Source organism: Sebastes umbrosus, chromosome 15 (assembly GCF_015220745.1).
Source record: "Sebastes umbrosus isolate fSebUmb1 chromosome 15, fSebUmb1.pri, whole genome shotgun sequence".
In the NCBI taxonomy this organism is placed as follows: Eukaryota; Metazoa; Chordata; class Actinopteri; order Perciformes; family Sebastidae; genus Sebastes; species Sebastes umbrosus.
The window spans coordinates 21726536-21748436 of NC_051283.1; the positions used below are offsets into that span (position 1 = coordinate 21726536).

Consider the following 21901-nt stretch of genomic DNA (forward strand, 5'->3'; position numbering starts at 1 on the left):
AACCCCACATCACACCCCCGCCCCCCCCCCTCTGTCCTTCTTCTCAGAAGAACAAAGAGGTCACGTGATGACATGCTGGCGGCCATCTTTGATTCCGCCATCTTTGTAGTTTTACAGTGCTCGCCATTTTGTTTGTAGGCCATTCAGACATTCCCCCCCTCTCTCTCTCTCTCTCACACACACACACACACACACTGTGTTTGGTTTGTTTAGTTTAGTTATTTAGTTAGATTAATATTGTGTTTTGAACCTTTATTATCTTGTAAATAAATGTTTGTGGAATATACATGCTGGTCTCTTTAATGTTGCACAAGAGTGAATAATGCCAACCTCTGCTATGTCAAGAACTCCGATATCCTTCAACCTTTACGATCTATTCTGGTTATAGTTATTAATTTAATTATTAATCAACGTTCCAAATTGATAGTTTAGCATATATAATGAGACTATATTAACGTTTTGGTCATTGGTCCCTGATTCCAGGGTGGTGCCCCATTTATTATTGATGTTTATTGATAATCTTTATTAATATTAATAATTCTATTATTATTTATTAATTAATTTGCTAATAACCAAAACCTACTAAGTAGAACCCCTACAACATCCTTGTAACAACTTGCAAAACTCCGATATAAATCTCATGTTTGCATTACCGCTGGTCCCTTATTCATACACATTCTTTATACATCTGTGTCGCTACTTTTATACATCCTTTAACCACTTTAGCTCACCTAGAAACACAGAAACACAGCACATTAGCATTGCGCGGCTACATACTGCCGATACGTCTGCTGAATGACGCATACGCGCTCCTGCATCTCACCCAAAGGACCCCTTAGCTGGCCAAAGTGCCTGTGTGAGTTTTACTCTTTATAAACACAGATTAACCTACCAAAACATTAGCTCCTAGTGCACATACACATATATCAGATTAAAAATAAAACAATACATAAATTATACATGTGAATGAGAATGGGGGGTGTCCAATGTCCATCACTATGTCTAACATTACTGTTAGTCCCACACATGCAAACTAACCATCTTTTCTAACCCACTGCATTATCCGACACACATTAAGATCACATACATAAACTATTACATAAAGAATTAGTTTTAAACATAAACATACACATTCAGATAATCTCAACCCCCACATCAGCCCCCTCCCTTTGTCCTTCCTGAGCACATGTGCTCCGAAGAACAAAGAGGCCATGTGGTAACATGTTGGCGGCCATCTTTGATCTGGCCATTTTTGTAGTTTTACAGTGTTCGCCATATTGTCTGTAGGCCATGCAAGACAGGTAGCCATCTTGTCTTTGTCCCTGTCTCTCTCAGTCTCACACACACATGCTCACACACTGTGTTTGGTTTGTTTAGTTTAGTTATTTAGTTAGATTAATATTGTGTTTCAACCCTTTATCATCTTGTAAATAAATGTTTGTGGATTATACATGCTGGTCTGTTTAATATTGTACAAGAGTGAATAATGCCAACCGCGGCTATGTCAAGAACTCTAATATCCTTCAACCTTTACTATCTATTTTTGTTATAGCTATTAATTTAATTATTAATCAAAGTTCCAAATTGATAGTTCAGTATATTTAATGAGACTTATCTATGAGACTACATTTATGTGCTATCATTTTCTCTTTGTTTCAAAGAGTGGTGCCCAGAGGATGATTTCATATAAATAAACACAAAAGTGCCAGGACCCCAACGGTGTCCTGGCACGAAGTGCAAGGAAACCTATTGTTTTTCTAAGGATTATTCTTTTTCTGCCGGGAGATTGCCTTTTTGGGACCTTAGCCATCCCCAAAAACTCACCAAAAGTGGAGTATGCGTCAGAACTGGTGGGAAATTCAATGTTCTGGAGTGACCCGGCTCGGGTGTGTCCAGGGGGTGAGATAGCGCCCCCTAATGTAGGCAGTTTTTCAGAGAAAGTTTCTTCGATCATCACGAAATTCAAATATGTCATTGCTCACATCCTCATACCTGGATTAAATATTTTTGAGATTTTTTCGGCAAACAGGAAGTCAGCGATCTTGGACTTCCTGCGTTTTTTCGAAATTTACAAACACATGTTTGAGGACTTTAGGATGCACAAAAATTCATGAAACTTTACATGCACATCCAAACTCGTAATTTCTTCGATTTAGGGGTGAAATTTTGCGTGGGCGTGGCATGTCGGCTCTCTAGCACCCCCTTATGTCTTTTAGTCTTTGAACATGTCTTTGACACCCTTGGTATACTCGAAAACTCATGAAACTTGGCAAAACGATGGACACCCGTAAACTTTACGTGAATGTACAGCGATTGGGCTTAGCGTGTTTAGCCGGCTCTATGGCGCCCCCTACCGCGTGGAAGGCTGTGATTTGGACAAAATTAATCCGATATTCATGAAATTTGGTATGCATATCCCACTCATTCTTGGAAACATATTCCTAATTGGGTTTCATTTGCTCCACCCATCCGGAAGTCGGCCATATTGAATTTTGTGTTTTTCATGTAATTTATGTATTTTATGCATACTTTTATGAACTCCTCCTAGAGATTTAACCCGATCAACTTCAAATTTGGTCAGTAGTATCTTAAGACCTTTGTGATGAAAAGTTGCTCAAATTGTGAGTTTTCATGAAATGGTGTTGACATGGCGTGGCGGAGAATTTAAATGATTCGCCATGACACAGGAAGCTGTTGTAAATTGACTTTACATAGTCCAATCTGCTCCAAACTTCACAAGCTGGATAATAGTCCAGGCCTGAAGACATATATGTGGTATTATGCGTGATAGTCATAGCACCCCCTACAGGAAACAGGAAGTTGTTGTAAATTGACTATACATTGTCCAATCTTCCCCAAATTTGACATGTTTTATAAGAGTCTTAGCCTGAAGACATGTACGTGCCCCGACGTGCGCGTTCCCCAGACGTGCCCGCAGGGGCGAGGGCCCGTTCATCGCTGCTCGCAGCTTTAATTAAGATGTGTTATTTCTAGAAGTTATGTGTGTTATTAATCCATGTTGAATTCAGAGCTATGCCTCTATACACAACCTTATAACACATTTTACTAACTAGAAAACATGGCTTTATTATGTATAGAATGTTGGTTTTAGTGTGGATGAAATGAATTTCACAAATATACAGCTTTATCGACCAATAATATGTACATTTTAATTGGAGAGATTGTATAAAACATCAGCATATATTGGCATGTACTGTAACACAAAGCAACTGAAACATATAGTGGTCTCTTGGAGCAAAAATATAACATACATAATGTTGATGCAATAACTAAAATGCAAGTGCACAAAGGACAGCATGGCTTTGGTTTTATTTAGATATATATTATAACATATTTTGTCTTTTTTCATTGGTCCACAGCTGAGAGTAGAGATTGTTCCTGGACGTCCTCTCTCTGTTGGTCCATGTTCAGGACGAGTCGTCTTTGCACTGACTGAGCACCTCCTGCATCTTCTCCTGGATGTCCGCCACCCTCTTGGTCCACTTCTCACGCACCTCGTCTTCGTCGTCCTCTGTAACAGCTGTGTAGGCCATGAGGGCGATGAGGCCCATGTGGAACAGGTGGGTGATGTGTGAACAGCGGCGCTCCATGATCTCACGGTTGCCGTCGCAGTTGTCCAGGTACACCTTTAGCAGGGTTCTTCCAAACAACAATTTGGTACCCATCACACCACGGTAGTACACATCCAGGCTCATGTCACTCTTGTCTCTCTCATAAATCTTCTCATAGTTTTCCATGTAGCGCTGGGTGTTGTGTGGATCTTTCTTCACCTGTGCCACCATGTCGTTGAAGGCAGTGTACTGGTGCTTGATGTACTCCTCGTACTTGCCGTAGGTTTCGTTCACCTCGTCGATGCGGATCCGCTTCAGGCATTGCTGGTTCTTTTCGTGGATGGTCTCCAGTTTGGAGTGGAGTGGCTGGAACTCCTTGTCCAGAGGGTGTTCCTCGTCCTGAATCAGGCCCTTGCGAGCCACCCCAACCAGGGAGGAGACTATACCGAAGATGGGGTCGATGGAGGAGGCAAAGGAGGACACCTTCTCCACGCAGCCCAGCACCATGGCTGCAGTTTTCTTTATCTTTTGTGCATCAGCCATCACTGCTGCTTTTCTTCTGCCACGATAATGTTCGACACAAAGTGTCTGGAGAGACAAAAAAGCACCATATGTTTAAAATATATCTTTAATATATCTTTAAAACTGAATCCGTACTCTGCATGGTAGCTTTATCTTCAGACCACAATCTTAAAGCTTTAACTAACGCATTAGTCACATAGGGTTTCAAAAGTTGCTTCTTCTTGCATGACCCTAGAAATTAAAGGTGCAGCGTGTAGGATCTGGCGACATCTAGCGGTGAGGTTGCAGATTGCAACCAACTTAAACTTCTCCCATGTGCCAAGTGTGTAGGAGAACTGTGGCCGACGTGAAAACATGAAAACGCGAATGGCCCTCTCTAGAGCCAGTGTTTGGTTTGTCCATTCTTGGCTACTGTAGAAACATGGCAGCTGGCTCCGTGAAAAGGACCCGTTACGTATGTAGATATAAACGGCTCATTCTAAGGTAACAAAAATAAAACGATTCTTATTTTACAAGAAAACATACAAAAGATCCCCCCAAATGCTACATACTGTTCCTTCAAGCTCATGGCTGACTCTCAGGTTGCTGGTGCTACAGCCCACATGTCACCAGCTGCTGCACGATTGCCATATTGTAGAAGGTGTCATCTTACAGTGTGTTACTGACAACAGGTTGCATGAGGGCTCATGTTATCTGCAGCAATGCACAGAGCTTCAACATGTGAGCAGAGGAGGAATACGGCTCAAAGTAATCAATATTTTTTATCAATATTATTGATTAATCTGTTATTTTGTCCAACCAACAATAAGAAACCCAAAGATATCTAAATTAATATCATTGAAGACTAAAAAGACCAGCAAATATTCACATCTGAGACGCCCTAACCAGTTCATTTTTGGTATTTTATCTTTAAAAAAAAAGAATAAAAATACTTAAACGATTAATCTATCATCAAAATACTTGCCAATTAATCGACTGATTGTTGCAGTTAAAGAGGAAACTTGTTTTTGTTCTTCCACAATGTCAGAATTAAGGATTCTGTTAAAAATTAAGCATGTCTTGCATTTTGGGAAATTATTTTATATTATATTGTTTATAATAAAGCACTTCAGTCAGAAATCTACGACTACTTTCTGAGACCACAGACCCAAATCAATCTGTGATGCATCTTTCTCATAGCTTTGACATTAATCATCCTTCTCAATGTTGTCCTGCAGGAAAAATAACTCAGGGATCACAGTGGGTGTGTCTCCCTACAGTAGTAACACAAGAAAGACTGGAAATAAACAAATGGTTACGTGTCCTTGTGACCTTCCATGTATCATCTTTACCAATTCAAATAACTTCTAGTGGCTATTTGGCACCTTTAACTTTAATTGCTTTGTTTGTTTTCGAGCCTGTTTCTCTCATTTCCTGATTCCCAGCCCTACGCACACACATGAATCAACCATCTTCTATGTTCATTTCATCATTCCTAGCTGACTCAGTTATCACACAGAGTTTAAACCTCCTTCAGATCATAGATTAGAAAGCACAGAGATGACAAATGTTTACTCACCAGAGATAAAACGGTTGGAATCACTCTGTCTACTGAAGCCTTCTGACTCTCCTTTCGACCATTTTCCTCCCCAGTTAAACAAGGACAGCCCCTTTCTGCCAAATAAGAGAGTAAACACGAGGAAGTGACTCATGCATACTCTCTGCTGATTGGGTGAGGGGAGTTCCTCCAGATGCACTGCGGCTGCAGCCTCCAACCACAGGCTGCAACAAAGGCACTGAATGCTGAATGACCTGCTGAATGTATCCTTTTCATTGTTTGTTTTAATTACTGGTCCCCAAACCAGTATGGGTGACCAGATACCACAGATATCATCAGTGAAGTGAAAGACACACTTTATAACCAGGAAACAGAATCACTTTTATGTCCTGAGTATCACTGATAATGATACGAAAAATTAAATTACATTGCAAACAGCTTTTTTATAAAAACACAGCAAATATGATAATATTCCTTCATTTTATGTCCAGACTGATACATTTGAACATGTCTTTTCGTAGTCACACTCACAAAGCACTGGGAAGTAAGGGGTCAGTTCACCCAAATTAAATTTCGAGATAAAAGGATTTTATTTTTTTTAAATTACATTCGAAATTGTCAACAGCAACATTTCTTTCCAGACACAGTGTCAAAGGAAAGGAACAGTTTTCATAGTGTTTATATAAAAATGCATCAGCATTTGTTGGCATGTTACACAAAGTAGCCTGGATATATAAATCACATAAATGGTAAAAGCAGTTGACAACACTTATGTGCCGCTTTTCTACCTTAACTGATAAAAAACGCTTTTAATTTGACTCTCATTCACACATTCACACAGTCTTTGAAACTAAAATATCAATAACTATGATGACCAAAATTATACAATAAGGATACGAGGTGCAACTGAAGGGAACAAGCAAATGCAAACATGAAATATAGCAAAAAATATGTTTAAAAAAGAAATGTTTCTCTCCCCTGTATCTCTTACAGTTCAGCCTGCAAAAGGTATGCAGAGACCGATACTGAGGGATACAATGAAATTCAACAGAAGTATCTAGAGCTGATTTTGTCTTTCCGGAGAAAGGTGTGTGTGTGTGTGTGTGTGTGTGTGTGTGTGTGTGTGTGTGTGTGCGTGCGTGCGTGTGTGTGTGTGTGTGCTATAGCTACAAAAACAAAATATTAACCCATTGTAATTCAGATTTCTACCTTTATTTATGACATTAATGAAATGTTTTCTTCTATAAGTTGAACGTGTTCGTTTTTGTGTCATTCTGTTTTATTGTGCAACAACAATGAACTCTTAATGTATACTTTATATAAAACTTTATCTGCATGTATTGGCATGTAACACAAAGCAGCTAAAATACACTCAAACACAGTTACTTTAAAACAGAACGATCGAAATGCATGAAGCATGACTTTTGTGACATACTGTACTGTATATGCTATGATTGGATTGATTGATTGTTTTTTGGTGAACAGCTGACAATTTGGATTTTATTTCTTACCAACCCTCAGGACCTTCTCTCTCTGTTTGTCCATGATGTTCTCCTGTAACTTCTTCTGGATGTCCTCCATCTCTTGGTCCACTTCTTCCAAATTTCGCCCTCATCATCCTCTGTAGGCTATGTCTGTGTCAAGACAAGGTAAGTAAATTCATACAGGACATTTCATACACAAAGATAATTTGAAGTGCTTTACTTAAAGGGATAGTTTGGGTTATTTTGAACTGGGGTTGTATGAGGTACTTAACCGTCAGTGTATTACCTCCAGTAGATGCACGCAGCCAGTTTGAATGTACTGCTGTGGACGGGGACGTCAGCAAAACGTATTTTAGCCACCTAAAAGAAAGGCTCACCCAAAACAAACAATATCCATTAAGTATACACTATATTTAGAATATTTTCACCACCTTATCCTGCTGTCAGACAGCCCTTCCATCATGGAACTGAACTGAAAGTGAAACTTATCTATGCTCTCTTCAAAGCAGCCAGACTCCATTGATAAAAACAGTATTGATAAGTTTCACTTATCTTATAAACCCGCCAGGTTGTCACTTTGGCGCTATCTGGTGGTAGTATAAAGAATTACACTGTGGCGCAGTCTAAGCTCAGCTTCCTGCACACCAAAGCCCCTTACCTTAAAATATCACATTATGTCAACTTCACTAGAGGCTTTAACAACAAACAATAATCAAACTAATTAACGTCAAGTTAATTAACAGTATTGTCGATACAGTTACTGACAAAAGGATAGTGTATCGATAGTGTATTAGCCTTAAGCACACTGAGAAACACATTTTTCCATTAGCTTCACTTTATATTTTATAGAAATAAAAGTTTTTATTGCTCAGCTAAAAGTCAAAGAAAGTGTGATTAGTTCCCAGCGTTCACCTGGATTCACCTGGCCTGATCATTTAATAAAAACTGCAGGAATTTCTCTTCATGCACACTCTTGATATAAAATCTGTATTGACAGCTAACCAAATATTATTCAACAGGACAAGGACACGTCTGTTATGTAATATTTGACTTCCCACGAAGTGATGTGTGACTAAACAAGAAAACATCTGCAGAGTTTTCCATGTACTACATTCACACACACACACACACACACACACACACACTCACCAGATACACTCTCCCTGACCCCTCGGAGCTCAGGACTTCACACTGCCTCAGTCTGTGTCCTCTGAGGGGTGAATTATTCTGTGGCATGCTCGTCCAAAAATATTAATTTCAAGCACATTTGTCATAATGATGTCACTCATACAGTAGAGGACCTCTGAGATGTAATCCATTAGACGTTTGGCAGATAGTTGATCAGATCTGTTAGGGAGATGTAGTCTTTCTGAACCTTTGAGACAATTTGAAATAATTTATAGCTATTTTGACATATTATACTATGACTTTTTATGACATACTATACTAAGCCTACTATACCTTCAAAATCACAAACTAATGTCCTACAAGGTGGGTTGCTTTTAGTACTTACTGGATTTTAACCTGGGAAAGAAGAGAAACTGGAGCACACCGATCAGCTTGCAGCATCTAGTTTGCAAGAAGACATACGTATGTCTGGACAGCAGCTGTGTCTTCTTCCAGCTGAAGTGCAAGTTGATCACTGTGATCTCGTTTCACACCTTTCTCAGTTTATTGTTCTTAATCTGAAAAGCAACAGATTCAGCATGCCCCTGCTGGATGGCGTGAAAAATGTCCTTGTGATGTTCCAGAGATGGAAAAAGCTTCTATAGAAAAACTAATAGATACATTTGTGAGAGGTTTTGTGAACACCAGGTTCCAGTCAAACACCTTCAGTCCCTCCACAATCAACAGATATTTACATTAAACACGTCATTTGTGTTGTATGCTTTATTAAAACATTTGGACAAATGTGACAGGTGTAGGTTTTTTATGACAAAACCAACTGAATCTTTATGTGAACTTCAAGACTTACTAATATAACATCATTACAGAATACAATATACCCGTCCTCCATGTTGGGTATTTGATAGTCTCAGTGTTGTGTGTTTCTGTTATTTTGTCCACGTCCTATAATTTCATTAAAACTGGGCAATCTAAAACAAAAACCCAAATACTGCTACATTTGTTTTTAGTAATTTACTCTTAACATAGCCTGTTGTATGCAAAAATATCTGCGTAGACCTTACGATATTCATTTTTATGTCAAAACTACCCAAGTTCTCTCTGTTGAAATCCTTACATTTGTATTGATACACATCTTATCAGTATTGGGTCTATTTTTAAGCTTTCACTAACTGATAAGAAACACTGTGGGAAAACATTCACCTGTAGTTGATGCACTAAGACAAGCCCTTAATGCTACTGTAACTAAAAAATATATATTTTTCTTAATAAAATCAGTGCTAACCAGATTACATTTTGTATTTTCAATCCTTTTCACCTGTTCACACTGAATTGTTTTATTTCAAAATAAGATTAGGTACTATGGCAGTGTTGTAGCAAGGCAAACATCCCCAATGTCGACTTAAATAACACTGGCCAGAAGCCCAACACTACATTCACTAATTCATACTTCCTGGACTTGAGTTTTTGTATTTTTTTAATGTATTTCTGAATCACAATAAATGAGGGACGTGATGAGATGAATACCCCTCACACACAAACACACCCCTCTACGCCCACCCCTGCTCCTCTATGGTATTTCCCACAATAACATCCCAGGTCGACACACTGACTCTGTCATTTTGCCTCTGACCCCCTCCGCTCCTCTCTCTCTGTTCCCCAGGCACCCGGACCGGACTGAGGACGAACCCCTTCTGGTTTCAGGTATGAACCGCAGCGGACGAGAGCAGCACATCAGCACATCAGCAGGTTTGATGCAGCAGCAGTGGATGGTTTGGTTGAGTTTTGGGATTAGAAAGGTTTAAGCCTGCCATTGAAATGGCCTGGAGGGGTGAGCTGAGGTCGACCTCAACCCGGACTGGGATCAAATTGTTTCCACTGTTTGTTTGGTTTTTATATGGGCTGACGTCCTTTCGTGAAGGGAGAGTGGTTTTCATTTTTAGTAATGTATAGCAGGTGCATGCTTGCCAGCCTGAGAGAGAATAAGAGTTGACAGGAAATTTAGTTTTTCTATCATCTAATCTGTTTTATTCTCAACAAATATTAAACAATCATGATTCGCCTAAAGTTTTAGTGCCTGTCACAAATGTACAGTATGTTTTGATTATTTCTCATTGTTCTGTTGACCAGTTTATTGATAACTTAATGATCTAATTAAATGATCTCCTTATTGGACAATTTGTTGTTCACTCAACATTTAACTAAATGCTGACCTCAGTTGTATTTGTCTTGTTTTCACCTCTGCTGATCATCAGAAGTGATCAATAAGTGATGGGCGGCATCAGAGGAGGTCCCGTGAAAATGGAGAAGATGTTAATTGAGCTGATGGTGCTAGTGGGGTGAGTAAACTGAAAATGATTAATTGATAACAATTTATTCGGTAAAATTTTAGAATAAAGGTATATTAAATAAAATTATTTAATGCATTAATAACCCTTAATGAACAGTTAATTAACAGTAACTAAAGTGTCTTTTAAGCATTTACTAATGGTGTTCATGTTAACTAAGGTATTCGTTTTTTACATTATGTAATGTTTGAAAATACATTTATTAATGTTAATACAGTAATAAGCAACAGTTAAGTAATACAATAATAAGCAACTAATATTAATAAATGGTTGATAAATATGTTAATTAACATATATGTCATGAAGTTCACAGCTAAGCCATAAAACTGTTTTTATAAATGTTTATTTAAGGGTCACGATTGTCCACTTACTTGTCCATCCACCAATTTATGACTTATTTTTAGTAAAGGATGAGATCAGTGGACACACTCCATGGTCTTCATGTAGAGGTTTGCTTGTTCCTCTATCTTCATGTAGACGCTCCTTAACTTATAGCCTAACATATAAATTAGTGTGTGTTATACTGTATAAGCATTACTTAACCATCATTAACCATTTATTAATGCTCTTTATGGTTAAGTAATGCTTATTGTAAATGCGTATTTCCAATTTAAGTGTTACTTAAAGGTGGAGTTTGTGATGCTATTCCAGTACACTTTTTGTCAAATTCAGCGAATATCTCCTCATGGTCTGCTGGCTCTCCGTTCTGTGTGCGCGCTAAAAAAAAAATCTGGTGTTCATACACAGCCCTGACTCTGTAAATGGGAAACAAAGTGGATCGGACTGAGCCACCCGGCTGAACCAAATGTTATTTTTTTTACATTCAAACCTTCAATTGAGATTTTCGAATGAAGCTCTGAATGTCCGTAAGGTGTGAGCCTTCCTTTGCGTGTGCAACAGCATGTGGGAGAGCAAAGAGAGAGCAGGCTAAATGCCAACAAATATGGATTGAAGCAGGATATTTCGTTAGATAAAAACATGTTGTGAATTTTGGAAATTATTACATCTAGTTTTGGACTAAGGATTAAGACAGCGGCATACACGACGGCAGCGCCCGCAACCTCTGGGTCACAGAGCGGTGCGAAATATCCTGCTTCAATCCAGATTTGTTGGTGTTTAGCCTTTCAAAAACAAGATTTTCACTGTGGTCAAAAACTGCTCTCCTGCTTGCAGCAGCACACACAAAGGAAGGTTCGCACCTAACGGACATTTGAGGCTTCATTTCGAAAACCTCAATAGAAGCTTACAGTTGCCTTCAGGTAAAGTAAAGAGGCGAAAGGCTCTCTCTAGAGCCGGTATTTGGTTTGTCTTTTCTGGGCTACTGTAGAAACATGGTTGTGCATCATGGCAGGCTCCGTGAAGAGGACCCGCTCCCTATGTAGATATGAAGGGCTCATTCTAAGCTAACAGAAACACAACGATTCTTTCAGGTGATTACACACACATCATGAACGATAAGACTTCAACCTTTGACGTTCTCTGAGAACAAGACAAATCTCCATAAAAACTTTATGTATTTTACTACAAAGGCTATGCATCTGGCAAACCTCTGTTATGTTTTAGAGTCATTGGTTTGAGTTACGGTGCCGTTCAGAGACCTGACTATGATGACACGCCCAACCCGGAGTTCCTCAACCCGTCCTGGATGGACAGCATCCCCGATGATCAGCCGCTGTCCGAGATCACCATGCCTGGGACCCACAACGCCATGGCCCTGTACGGCGGTGTGTATGCTGAGTGTCAGACCTGGAGCCTGGCCTCCCAGCTCCGAGCCGGCGTCCGCTTCCTAGACGTCCGTGTCCGTCACGCCAAAGGGAACCTCACCATCCATCACGGGGTGTCCTATCAACGGGCGCACTTCGGCCACGTGCTGGAGGGCGTGGCTGACTTCCTTCGAGAGTATCCCAGTGAGACAGTGCTGATGCGTGTGAGGGAGGAGTTGAGTGACACGAATGACATCTACGGTGCTGTGGTAGACTACATCCATCGCTACGCTAACTGGGACCTGCTGTGGCACAGCCGGCTTGTGCCGACCATGGGAGAGGCTCGAGGGAAACTCATCGTCCTGCAAGACTTTTCTGGGCCAGACTTGGGGATGCGCTATGGTTCCCTGGACATAGCCGATAACTGGAAGGTATGAAAATTGATTTTTTAATATATTTTTTAAATTATTTTATTATTTTAACAAACACACATCAAAACCAACTCTAGCCCACAGCAAAGAATGAAAAGTAATGTAGCAGAGAGGGTTGCTAGATCTTGTTAAATGTTCCTGTTAAGCCAAGAGGAGTACGCTTTAGCTATTCGAGCTTGAGGTGTGTCTTTACATTCTCCAGCCAGCATGTATAAACTGAGAGGAATCAGTTATTGAGAAAGCAGTATTAAGAAGGCCACAACTACAGCTTGGTTAATAAATCAGTGGTCAAAGGGTTAGGATCAAAAACTGCTACGTACATTTGAAAGGGTATCACAAATTCCTGGTGAACAGGACCAAAACAAACGGCTGTGGGCACCCGCATCATAAGCAGTTCATAAAAATGCATAAAGAATTGAAATGACTGCTTTTGTTGTTCCCTGTAGGTACCCACACTCATACATGTGGAGGAGAAATGGCAGAGCGTCTATGAGCACCTGGAGGCTGCACCTGCAGGAAACAAGGACCAGATTTTTCTCACCTACAGCAGTGGAGCTGGTTTGTTCGCGTACCCCAGAGCCGTCGCTCAGCGCGTCAATCCACAATTGTACGACTACCTGAGGGCCAAGACGGACCTGAACCAGCGCCTTGGAATCATATGCATGGACTTCCCTGCTGCTCCTGTTATTCAAATGATCATTGACTTCCAACTGAGAGAGGGCATAAAGAGAAAACAGGCCGTTAACGCGGTACCTAGCAAGGCAAGTTTGAAAAATACAGTTTCTTCACTGAGAAAGAAGATGATCAAACATTTTAATGTTAATGTCTGAGCCAAAATCAAGCTCGAGGGAACAGTAGACTGGTCAATGACTGTACGATCGATGAGGCATCAAATACTACTTGGTATTATACTGCTTGGATTCAATAGTTTGGTGTAACTTTACTACTTTACTGTAACAAATATGATCTAAATTATACCTCAGATGAAACTTCTCATTGTGTTATTTCACCAAAGATACTGGGAACAAAATAAATGCAACATACAAAATGAATCATAAATGGTCAGCCTGTGAAGTTTTGTGCAGTAATAAACTGCAGTGAAAAGTGCTAAATTGGGTTATAATTGACATTTTGTGAATATACATCACCAGTCAGGTCATTTAGTAACTGTGATAAAGTTAAAGTAAGTCAAATAAATATCAATAATGTTCCGCTCCACCTTGCAAATGTTTAATATAATGTTAAAGCCAGGATGTTAGCACAATGTGTTTCTTTGTCACAGGGTGGCAGTGCTGCTGCAGAGGCACTTGGCATCAGGTTGTGTTGGCACTAACATCCTGTTCTGGGTCGTTGGTGTGTGTGAGGTGGTGGTCAGCAACAAGTGTGTCAACCTTTGCATCACAAACCCACTTCAACTGTCACACGACTTCAGACACATTCTTACTGAAGCAGATTGCTAATTTCACATTGGATTTATTGTCTTTGCATGGTTTACTGGTACACTTTAAAGAACCAGTGTGTAGTATTTTGGGTGATATATTAGCAGTAATGGAATCTAATGTTCATAACTATGTTTTCATTAGTGTATAATCACCTGAATCGTTGTGTTTTTGTTACCTTAGAAAGAGCTGTTTATATCTGCATATGCAGCGGGTCCACTTCACGGAGCCGGCTGCCATATTTCTACAGTAGCACAGAACAGACAAACCAAACACTGGCTCTAGAGAGAGCCATTAACATGTTCACGTCAGCCACTGTAGATCTCCTTCACGCTTGGCACAGTTGGTTGCAACCTTACTTATTTTAGCCACCTAAAAGAAATGCTCACCTAAAAAAATGTATATTCATTTAATTTAATTTAATTTAATTTTTTTTTTACTGTGCAACAAATGTTTGATACAGTAGGCTACATCAAAATGCAGAAACCTTTCAAAATCACAAACTAATGTCCTACAAGTTATGATTTTTAGTAGTTTTTGCAATATATATATATATATATATATATATATATAAGTATTATTATTATGAAGTATCAAACATTAATGTTAATGATAATCCATTATGTTTTTGTGGAACATTGCAAGTTGTTTCATAATGTTATGAAATAAGGCCTACAGTTTGGTACAGTGTCAAGTTTGCTTTTAGTACTTTACTGGGTTTAACCTGGGAAAAGAAGAGAAACTGAAGCACACTGATCAGCTTGCAGCATCTAGTTTGAAAAAAGACATACAGTCTGGACAGCAGCTGATGGAGTTACTTAAGTCTTTATCATCCAATCAAACAGAATAGGTTTAAGAGCAAAACTTTCCATACTGTAATAAAAAATAAAAAAAATAGATTGAAGAGCAAAACTAACAACACTGCAATCAAAAAAATGGTTTTATTGCCAGTCAAATAAAATTGGGATTAAAACTGTATTAATGCGAATCCAAAAGTTTTGTTTGCAATTCCACAACTTTTGTTTGCGGATCCAAAGTTTTGTTTGCTGTTCAATCTCACCCACCTACACGACCGACGTTGAAAGACGTAAGACACATCTCTATTGGTCAGTCTCGAATGGAGTAACATCCACTGTTAGTAAACCCACAGCACATCACAAATAAACCATAAACTAATATCAGATCCTTGAACACAAGTAGTCTTGTTAATAGTAGCTAGATACTCAACGTCGTGCAGGCCAATAGGCAGCCTGGGCACGTAACATACCTAGGACAAGCGAGTTAGCAGACTGAACAGCTACAGGGTGACAAAATCATGTGTATTTTTTTAACCAGTTACAGTATCACAGATCTTTAGATTAGATTTTGGTGGTCAAAGGTCAAGGTCAGGGTGACCTTGCGTCCTTCCCGTTCTCGTTAAAGCGATATCTCAGGATCACCTGGAGGGAACTGTATTACATCTAAACACAATCACCTGTAGTCGATGCACATAGACAAGCCCTTAATACTGTTTTAACTAGAATAATTGTTTTTTTCTGAGGGATTATAAAGTCACTCTACTGACCAGATTAAATTTTGTATTTTCATTCCTGTGAAATTACTAAATTGTTTTATTTTAAAATAAGACCTGGTACAATGTTGTAACAAGGCAAACATCCTCAACGTGGACTTAAAGAAACCTTTATCACTGGTCAGATCCACTTCCTTGACTTGATTTTTGGATTGATAATTGAACCACAATAAATGAGGGACGTGATCAGATAAATAAATCCTCACACACAAACACACCCCTCTACTTCCACCCCTGCTCTGCAGCGTGGAGCTCAGTTGCTCCTCTATGGTATTTCCCACAATAACATCCCAGGCTGACACACTGACTCTGTCATTCTGCCTCTGACCACCTCAGCTCCTCTCTTTCTGTCCCCAGACACCCGGACCAAACTAAGGACCAACATCTTCTGGTTTCAGGTATGAATCAACACATCAGTAGGTTCAGTATTTTGATTAAAAAAAGGTAGCTTGCCATTGAAATATCCTGGAGAGGTGATTGAGGTCAACCTCAACCCCGACCGGGATCGAATTGTTTGTTTGTTTGGTTTTTATATTGGCCAACACATTTTCATGAAGTGAAAGTGGTTTTTTTTTGTAATAGGCACCTGCCTTACTAAAAGATAGCTAGCCAGGGAGAGAATGAGAGTTGATGGGAAATCTAATCTGTTTTATTCTCAACAGATATTGAACAATAATGATTTACCTAAAGTTTAGATAAATGTAGTAGAGATGCACCGATTGCATTTTTCTTGGCTGATTCCAATTTCCGATTTTTTAAAAGTCTGACCTGCCGATTCCGATTTTTTCAACCGTTCCAAAGTTAGCGTAAACCGTAAAAAAAATCTAAATGTTCTCCTCTGACCTTGTTATTGTCATCTATAGTGGTTATTTGCATTAAAACACACAATTCAAATGATGAAAAAATCTTGGCATCAGTAGTTTTAATTGCTGCTTAGAGGTAGTGTTAGGAATTTAAACAGGTCATAATTCCCTCTCTATAATCTATTTTATATTGCTGTGAAAACATCTCCTTCAAACAACTGTATTTATTCAAATATCTCACCAAAAACTAAATTTTACAAGATTACATTTGAACACATCATGATAATATTATAATATACCCAATGGCCTACTCATTTTTACTGAATGGAGCTTGAACGCATCATTAGCTGTTTCACTGGGAACAACAATATAATAAGTGTCTGATTAAGTTAGTTGTTCCAAATATTTTAAGGTCGTTCTTCCACGGCTTATTTTGGACTTGCAGTTGTAACAAATTGCAAGCTTTATGTCTTCTTCTTCACCAACAACATGTTTGTGTGTGTGTGGCTGTGACGTTACTGTCTGTTGTTATTCATGTTACATTTAACTAAACTAGTGCAGTGCATGTTCAAAACATGCCTATTCAGGTTCTTGAGATACGTGAGGGACATAAAGAAAAACAGAGATTCCTCGCTTTATAGTTCGATGTTGACCTCAGTTGTGTTTTCCTTGCCTTTGCCTCTGCTGATCATCAGAACTGATCAATCAATGATGGGCGGCATCAGAGGAGGTCCAGTGAAAATGGAGAAGGTGTTAATTAAGCTGATGGTGCTAGCGGGGTGAGTAAACTGAAAATGTGTCACATTGATAATACATTATTCTAACACTCTAAATACAAGTGCATTCGTATAGGATTTAATACAATTCAATTTAATATAACTTTCTTTATCCCAAAAGCAGTTTAACTTCTTATCACTCAAGTCAACAAATACCCACTCAATGAATAGGAGTAATAAGAAAAGAAAACATTGTTAATAACAAAGCTAAAACAATCAATGGCTAAATTTAATCACCATTATTGACAGTTATAGTCTCAAATGGCTTTAAAACACCAACATCTTGAATGATAAGACTACAACCTTTGACGTTCTCTGAGAACAAGACAAACCTCCCATAAAAACCTGATGTATTTTACTACATAGACTATGCCTCTGGCAAACCTCTGTTATGTTTTAGAGTCATTGGTTTGAGTTACGGTGCCGTTCAGAGACCTGACTATGATGACACGCCCAACCCGGAGTTCCTCAACCCGTCCTGGATGGACAGCATCCCCGATGATCAGCCGCTGTCTGAGATCACCATGCCTGGGACCCACAACGCCATGGCCCTGTACGGCGGTGTGTATGCTCAGTGCCAGACCTGGAGCCTGGCCTCCCAGCTCCGAGCCGGCGTCCGCTTCCTAGACGTCCGTGTCCGTCACGCCAAAGGGAACCTCACCATCCATCACTGGGTGGTCTATCAGTGGGCGCACTTTGGCCACGTGCTGGAGAATGTGACTGACTTCCTTCGAGAGTATCCCAGTGAGACAGTGCTGATGCGTGTGAGGGAGGAGTTGAGTGACACGAATGACATCTACGATGCTGTGGTAGACTACATCCATCGCTACGCTAACTGGGACCTGCTGTGGCACAGCCGGCTCGTGCCGACCATGGGAGAGGCTCGTGGGAAACTCATCATCCTGCAAGACTTTTCTGGGCCAGACTTGGGGATGCGCTATGGTTCCCTGGACATAGCCGATAAATGGAAGGTATGAAAACATATTATTTTATAAATTGTATTACATTTTCACAATAAAAATCAACAAACACACATCAAAACCAACTCTAGCCAACAGCAAAGAATGAAAAGTAATGTAGCAGAGAGGGTTGCTAGATCTTGTTAAATGTTCCTGTTGAGCCAAGAGGAGTACGCTTTAGCTATTCGAGCTTGAGGTGTATCTTTACATTCTCCAGCCAGCATGTATAAACTGAGAGGAATCAGTTATTGAGAAAGCAGTATAAAGAAGGCCACAACTACAGCTTAGTTAGCGAATCACTGGTCAAAGGGTTAGGATCAAAAACCGAACCATGTACATTTGAAATGGTACTACAAACCCTATTGCCCACATCATTAGTAATTTATAAAAATGCATAAAGAATTGAATTGAATGCTTCTGAGTTATTAAACATTTGCTGTTCCCTGTAGGTATACTCACTCCTGCATGTGGAGAAGAAATGGCAGAGCGTCTATGAGCACCTGGAGGCTGCACCTGCAGGAAATAAGGACCAGATTTTTCTCACCTACAGCAGTGGAGCTGGTTTGTTCGCGTACCCCAGAGCCGTCGCTCAGCGCGTCAATTCACAACTGTACGACTACCTGAGTGCCAAGACGGACCTGAACCAGCGTCTTGGAATCATATGCATGGACTTCCCTGCTGCTCCTGTTATTCAAATGATCATTGACTTCCAACTGAGAGAGGGCATAAAGAGAAAACAGGCCTTTAACGCAATACATAGTGAAGCAAGTTTGAAAAACACTATATATGATATAATTTCTTCACTGAGAAAGAATATCAAACATTTTACTAATGTCTGAGCCAAAATCAAGCACGAGGGAACAGAAGATTGTCAATGACTGAACGATCAACAAGGCATTAATATGGATAGCAAATACTGCCGTTGTAGTTCAGATTCAATAGTTGTAACTCGGGCTGTCAGTCGATTAAAATATTTAATCACGATTAATCGCATGATTGTCCATAGTTAATCATGATTAATCCCAAATTAATCCAAAAAAATGTTATCTGTTCAAAATGTACCTTAAAGGGAGATTTGTCAAGTATTTAATACTCTTATCAACATGGGAGTGGGCAAATATGCTTGCTTTATGCAAATGTATGTATATATTTATTATTGGAAATCAATTAACAACACAAAACAATGACAAATATTGTCCAGAAACCCTCACAGGTACTGCATTTAGTATAAAAATAATGTTCTCAAATCATAACATGGCAAACTGAAGCCCAACAGGCAACAACAGCTGTCAGTGTGTCAGTGTGCTGACTTGACTATGACTTGCCCCAAACTGCATGTGATTATCATAAAGTGGGCATATCTGTAAAGGGGAGACTCGTGGGTACCCATAGAACCCATTTGCATTAACATATCTTGAGGTCAGAGGTCAAGGGACCCCTTTGAAAATGGCCATGCCAGTTTTTCCTCGCCAAAATGTAGAATAAGTTTGAGCGTTATTTAGCCTCCTTCAACGGTCACAGATACTGTCCAGGCATTGAGCGATGTTATATTTCCAACTGCCCATCTTTATACCTTCAACACACATACATGAAATACATCACCACACATCAGTCAGTATTTTCACTGGCTACACCTGTTTGTTTTTCTGTCAGCTCATGGGTCAATACACTCACAATGTTTGCTTACCCGTACCGTCATACTTTGTACCCCGAAAGAGATCAATGTCAGTGTCTTCTGTACTCAGCATAAAACAGAATAGAATAATAAAGCTTAAATTATTCCTTTATATACCATTAAATGAATGTTTATATGTTTATACTTATACTTGTACACGCTGTACCTTTAAATGAGGTTTCTTTCTTCTTTTTTTTCTTTCATTATTTGATCAATAAATCTTCATCTCTGCATTTAGCTTTCACTGGTGAGTTCCAACCATTCTGCCAATCTTGTCAAACTAAAAGACACTTTTTAGGAATCACTTGAATATTGTATACTATTCAAAAGCATATTTTTATTTTGGCGAACTGAATGTGTATTTTAACCAACCATAAGCAGGTGCACTCAGTTTTCACTGTTCAACTGTTCTACAGAAGATATAGACATGAGAAAATGTGTGATGCAAGTGCACTGTGTGTATTTAATACCACACTGATGAGAGCTGATAATACAGTTTTTCCCTGTCTGAGTAACTGCAAGTGCACCACATAGTCTTCTCCGTGCTGGATTGCATTAATTTGGCCACTCGTGCTGCACGATGCAATCCTATTAAGATTTATTGATCAATGAATTTTCAAAATGTAAAATGTCAGAAATGTGAGGTTTGCAAGAGAAATATGACACCATGTGACTATAGTTTGTGGTTTAAAACACACTCTGCGTGCAGATAGTTTGTATCAGATGACAGATTGTATCATTATTTCCTCAAAGCACAGAGTTGCGAAACAGTTGTTGAAATACGTTGGTTTGAAACAACATGTCTTAACATCCTGCCCAAACAGCAAAAGGATGTGCACAAAGTTGACTGCTTGAAGTGACTAACGCCGACACTCTTTAGTGAATACTGGAGGAAGAAAAAAGGCTTTAAAGTGTCTCCATTCAGAGCTGGACAGGTATAGTATAACACTGCTGCTGCAGCTCATCTTCCTGTTGATGTCTGTGTATAACTGTGACAAGACTCTGACTTTCTTTACTGCAGATATGAACGCGTCTCCAGATGTCGAAGGCAGGCCTCGAAGACCTGTGGTCATTTCATCACTTGGTTAGAAGTCTTCTCTCTGTTACATTTATGTCTGCCTTGTTTTATGTTTTACTGTTCCTTGACCCGCTCTCTCTTCCTTTCTCATAGTTGTGGTGAATATTATTTGGTGGATGGTTATGATTGCAGCCATTGGTTTCGGTGGGTCTACTTCTATTTGATCACTGCAATATTTTGTGTATTATTTTTTGACAACAAGCAGTATTATTTTTGGAATCTTTTCATAACGCCATGTAAATATTGACATCTTTCTGGTTCTGGATACCTGCTTCATAGGGGCCACACATCTGAGCCGATGTCCAGTACAACCCAAAATCCCCATTTACCTGATAGTGCTGGGAGCAACCAGCCTCCTCTCTCTGTCTCTGACCTACACCAAAACCACCTGGGGGGACGGCATGGGGTTCTTCATGTGCACGTCCTGCACGGCCTTCCTACACCTCTTCAGTTTCGGCTGGTTCATTGCAGGTGGGAGAAAAATACATTTCATGCTACGTTATACTTCTAATACTTAGTTTAAAGGCCTCTGAAAACTTGATTTTAGATTTGAGGGCAATTTTTCAGGGGCTTAAAAATGTGACACACAAAACAAACATCCTTAAGAGTTTAACACTCCGAAACTCTATCAGGACTGTGTGGGTGCGGTTTGATCAGATACAACCCACAAACTGTCATCACATTCTGATTCAAATGTGCTGATTGATGGAAATCGTCTTTTTTTCCACTTTTAACCAGTGAAAACAGCACAGGCAGAAATCTGTTTGTGTTCATGTTGGACCCAAAGGTGTTTTCAGAGCCTTTAAGTTCAGTTCAGTGTGTAGTTTTAACTCTAAATCTCCTATAGGCAATACCTGGGTTTATCCTGTCTATCCTCCC

At 39.5% G+C, this 21901-nt stretch overlaps 4 protein-coding genes across 4 annotated transcripts in view; 3 read left to right on the plus strand and 1 right to left on the minus strand.

The window, feature by feature from the left end:
- Positions 1–3144: 3144 nt before the first annotated feature.
- On the minus strand, positions 3145–5829 carry LOC119502938 (protein rapunzel-like). The gene is made up of 2 exons (XM_037794262.1): positions 5653–5829; positions 3145–4160 (listed from the first exon to the last, which is right to left on the minus strand). The coding sequence occupies exon 2, from the start codon at positions 4113–4115 to the stop codon at positions 3429–3431; it is 687 nt and encodes a 228-aa protein (XP_037650190.1). The 5' UTR covers positions 4116–4160; positions 5653–5829; the 3' UTR covers positions 3145–3428.
- Positions 5830–6439: 610 nt separating this feature from the next.
- LOC119502937 (1-phosphatidylinositol phosphodiesterase-like) lies at positions 6440–13829 on the plus strand. Its single transcript, XM_037794261.1, has 6 exons — positions 6440–6718; positions 7153–7280; positions 9904–9944; positions 10496–10579; positions 12152–12722; positions 13169–13829. Exons 4-6 carry the CDS (start codon positions 10512–10514, stop codon positions 13550–13552), a joined length of 1023 nt encoding a protein of 340 aa, XP_037650189.1. The 5' UTR covers positions 6440–6718; positions 7153–7280; positions 9904–9944; positions 10496–10511; the 3' UTR covers positions 13553–13829.
- Positions 13830–15934: 2105 nt separating this feature from the next.
- On the plus strand, positions 15935–19344 carry LOC119502936 (1-phosphatidylinositol phosphodiesterase-like). Its single transcript, XM_037794260.1, has 4 exons — positions 15935–16129; positions 17230–17313; positions 17711–18281; positions 18719–19344. The coding sequence occupies exons 2-4, from the start codon at positions 17243–17245 to the stop codon at positions 19106–19108; spliced, it is 1032 nt and encodes a 343-aa protein (XP_037650188.1). The 5' UTR covers positions 15935–16129; positions 17230–17242; the 3' UTR covers positions 19109–19344.
- A 308-nt stretch (positions 19345–19652) lies between these two features.
- The window catches only part of LOC119503649 (transmembrane protein 272-like), a 3753-nt gene continuing 1504 nt past the window's right edge, over positions 19653–21901 (plus strand). The window contains exons 1-5 of the mRNA XM_037795522.1: positions 19653–20879; positions 20966–21028; positions 21116–21166; positions 21302–21493; positions 21870–21901. The exon at positions 21870–21901 is cut by the window's right edge and continues 1504 nt beyond it. Coding sequence (XP_037651450.1) covers positions 20968–21028; positions 21116–21166; positions 21302–21493; positions 21870–21901 — 336 coding nt within the window. The 5' untranslated portion in view covers positions 19653–20879; positions 20966–20967. The remainder of the gene's footprint in view (positions 20880–20965; positions 21029–21115; positions 21167–21301; positions 21494–21869) is intronic.

Bases quoted from the DNA above. Each gene is read 5' to 3' on its own strand.
- LOC119502938 (XM_037794262.1), bottom strand. From the start codon at position 4,115: ATGGCTGATGCACAAAAGATAAAGAAAACTGCAGCCATGGTGCTGGGC.
- LOC119502937 (XM_037794261.1), top strand. From the start codon at position 10,512: ATGGGCGGCATCAGAGGAGGTCCCGTGAAAATGGAGAAGATGTTAATT. The intron at 10,580-12,151 runs GTGAGTAAACTG...GTTATGTTTTAG, and splicing joins GAGCTGATGGTGCTAGTGGG to AGTCATTGGTTTGAGTTACG. The intron at 12,723-13,168 runs GTATGAAAATTG...TGTTCCCTGTAG, and splicing joins ACATAGCCGATAACTGGAAG to GTACCCACACTCATACATGT.
- LOC119502936 (XM_037794260.1), top strand. From the start codon at position 17,243: ATGATGGGCGGCATCAGAGGAGGTCCAGTGAAAATGGAGAAGGTGTTA. The intron at 17,314-17,710 runs GTGAGTAAACTG...GTTATGTTTTAG, and splicing joins AAGCTGATGGTGCTAGCGGG to AGTCATTGGTTTGAGTTACG. The intron at 18,282-18,718 runs GTATGAAAACAT...TGTTCCCTGTAG, and splicing joins ACATAGCCGATAAATGGAAG to GTATACTCACTCCTGCATGT.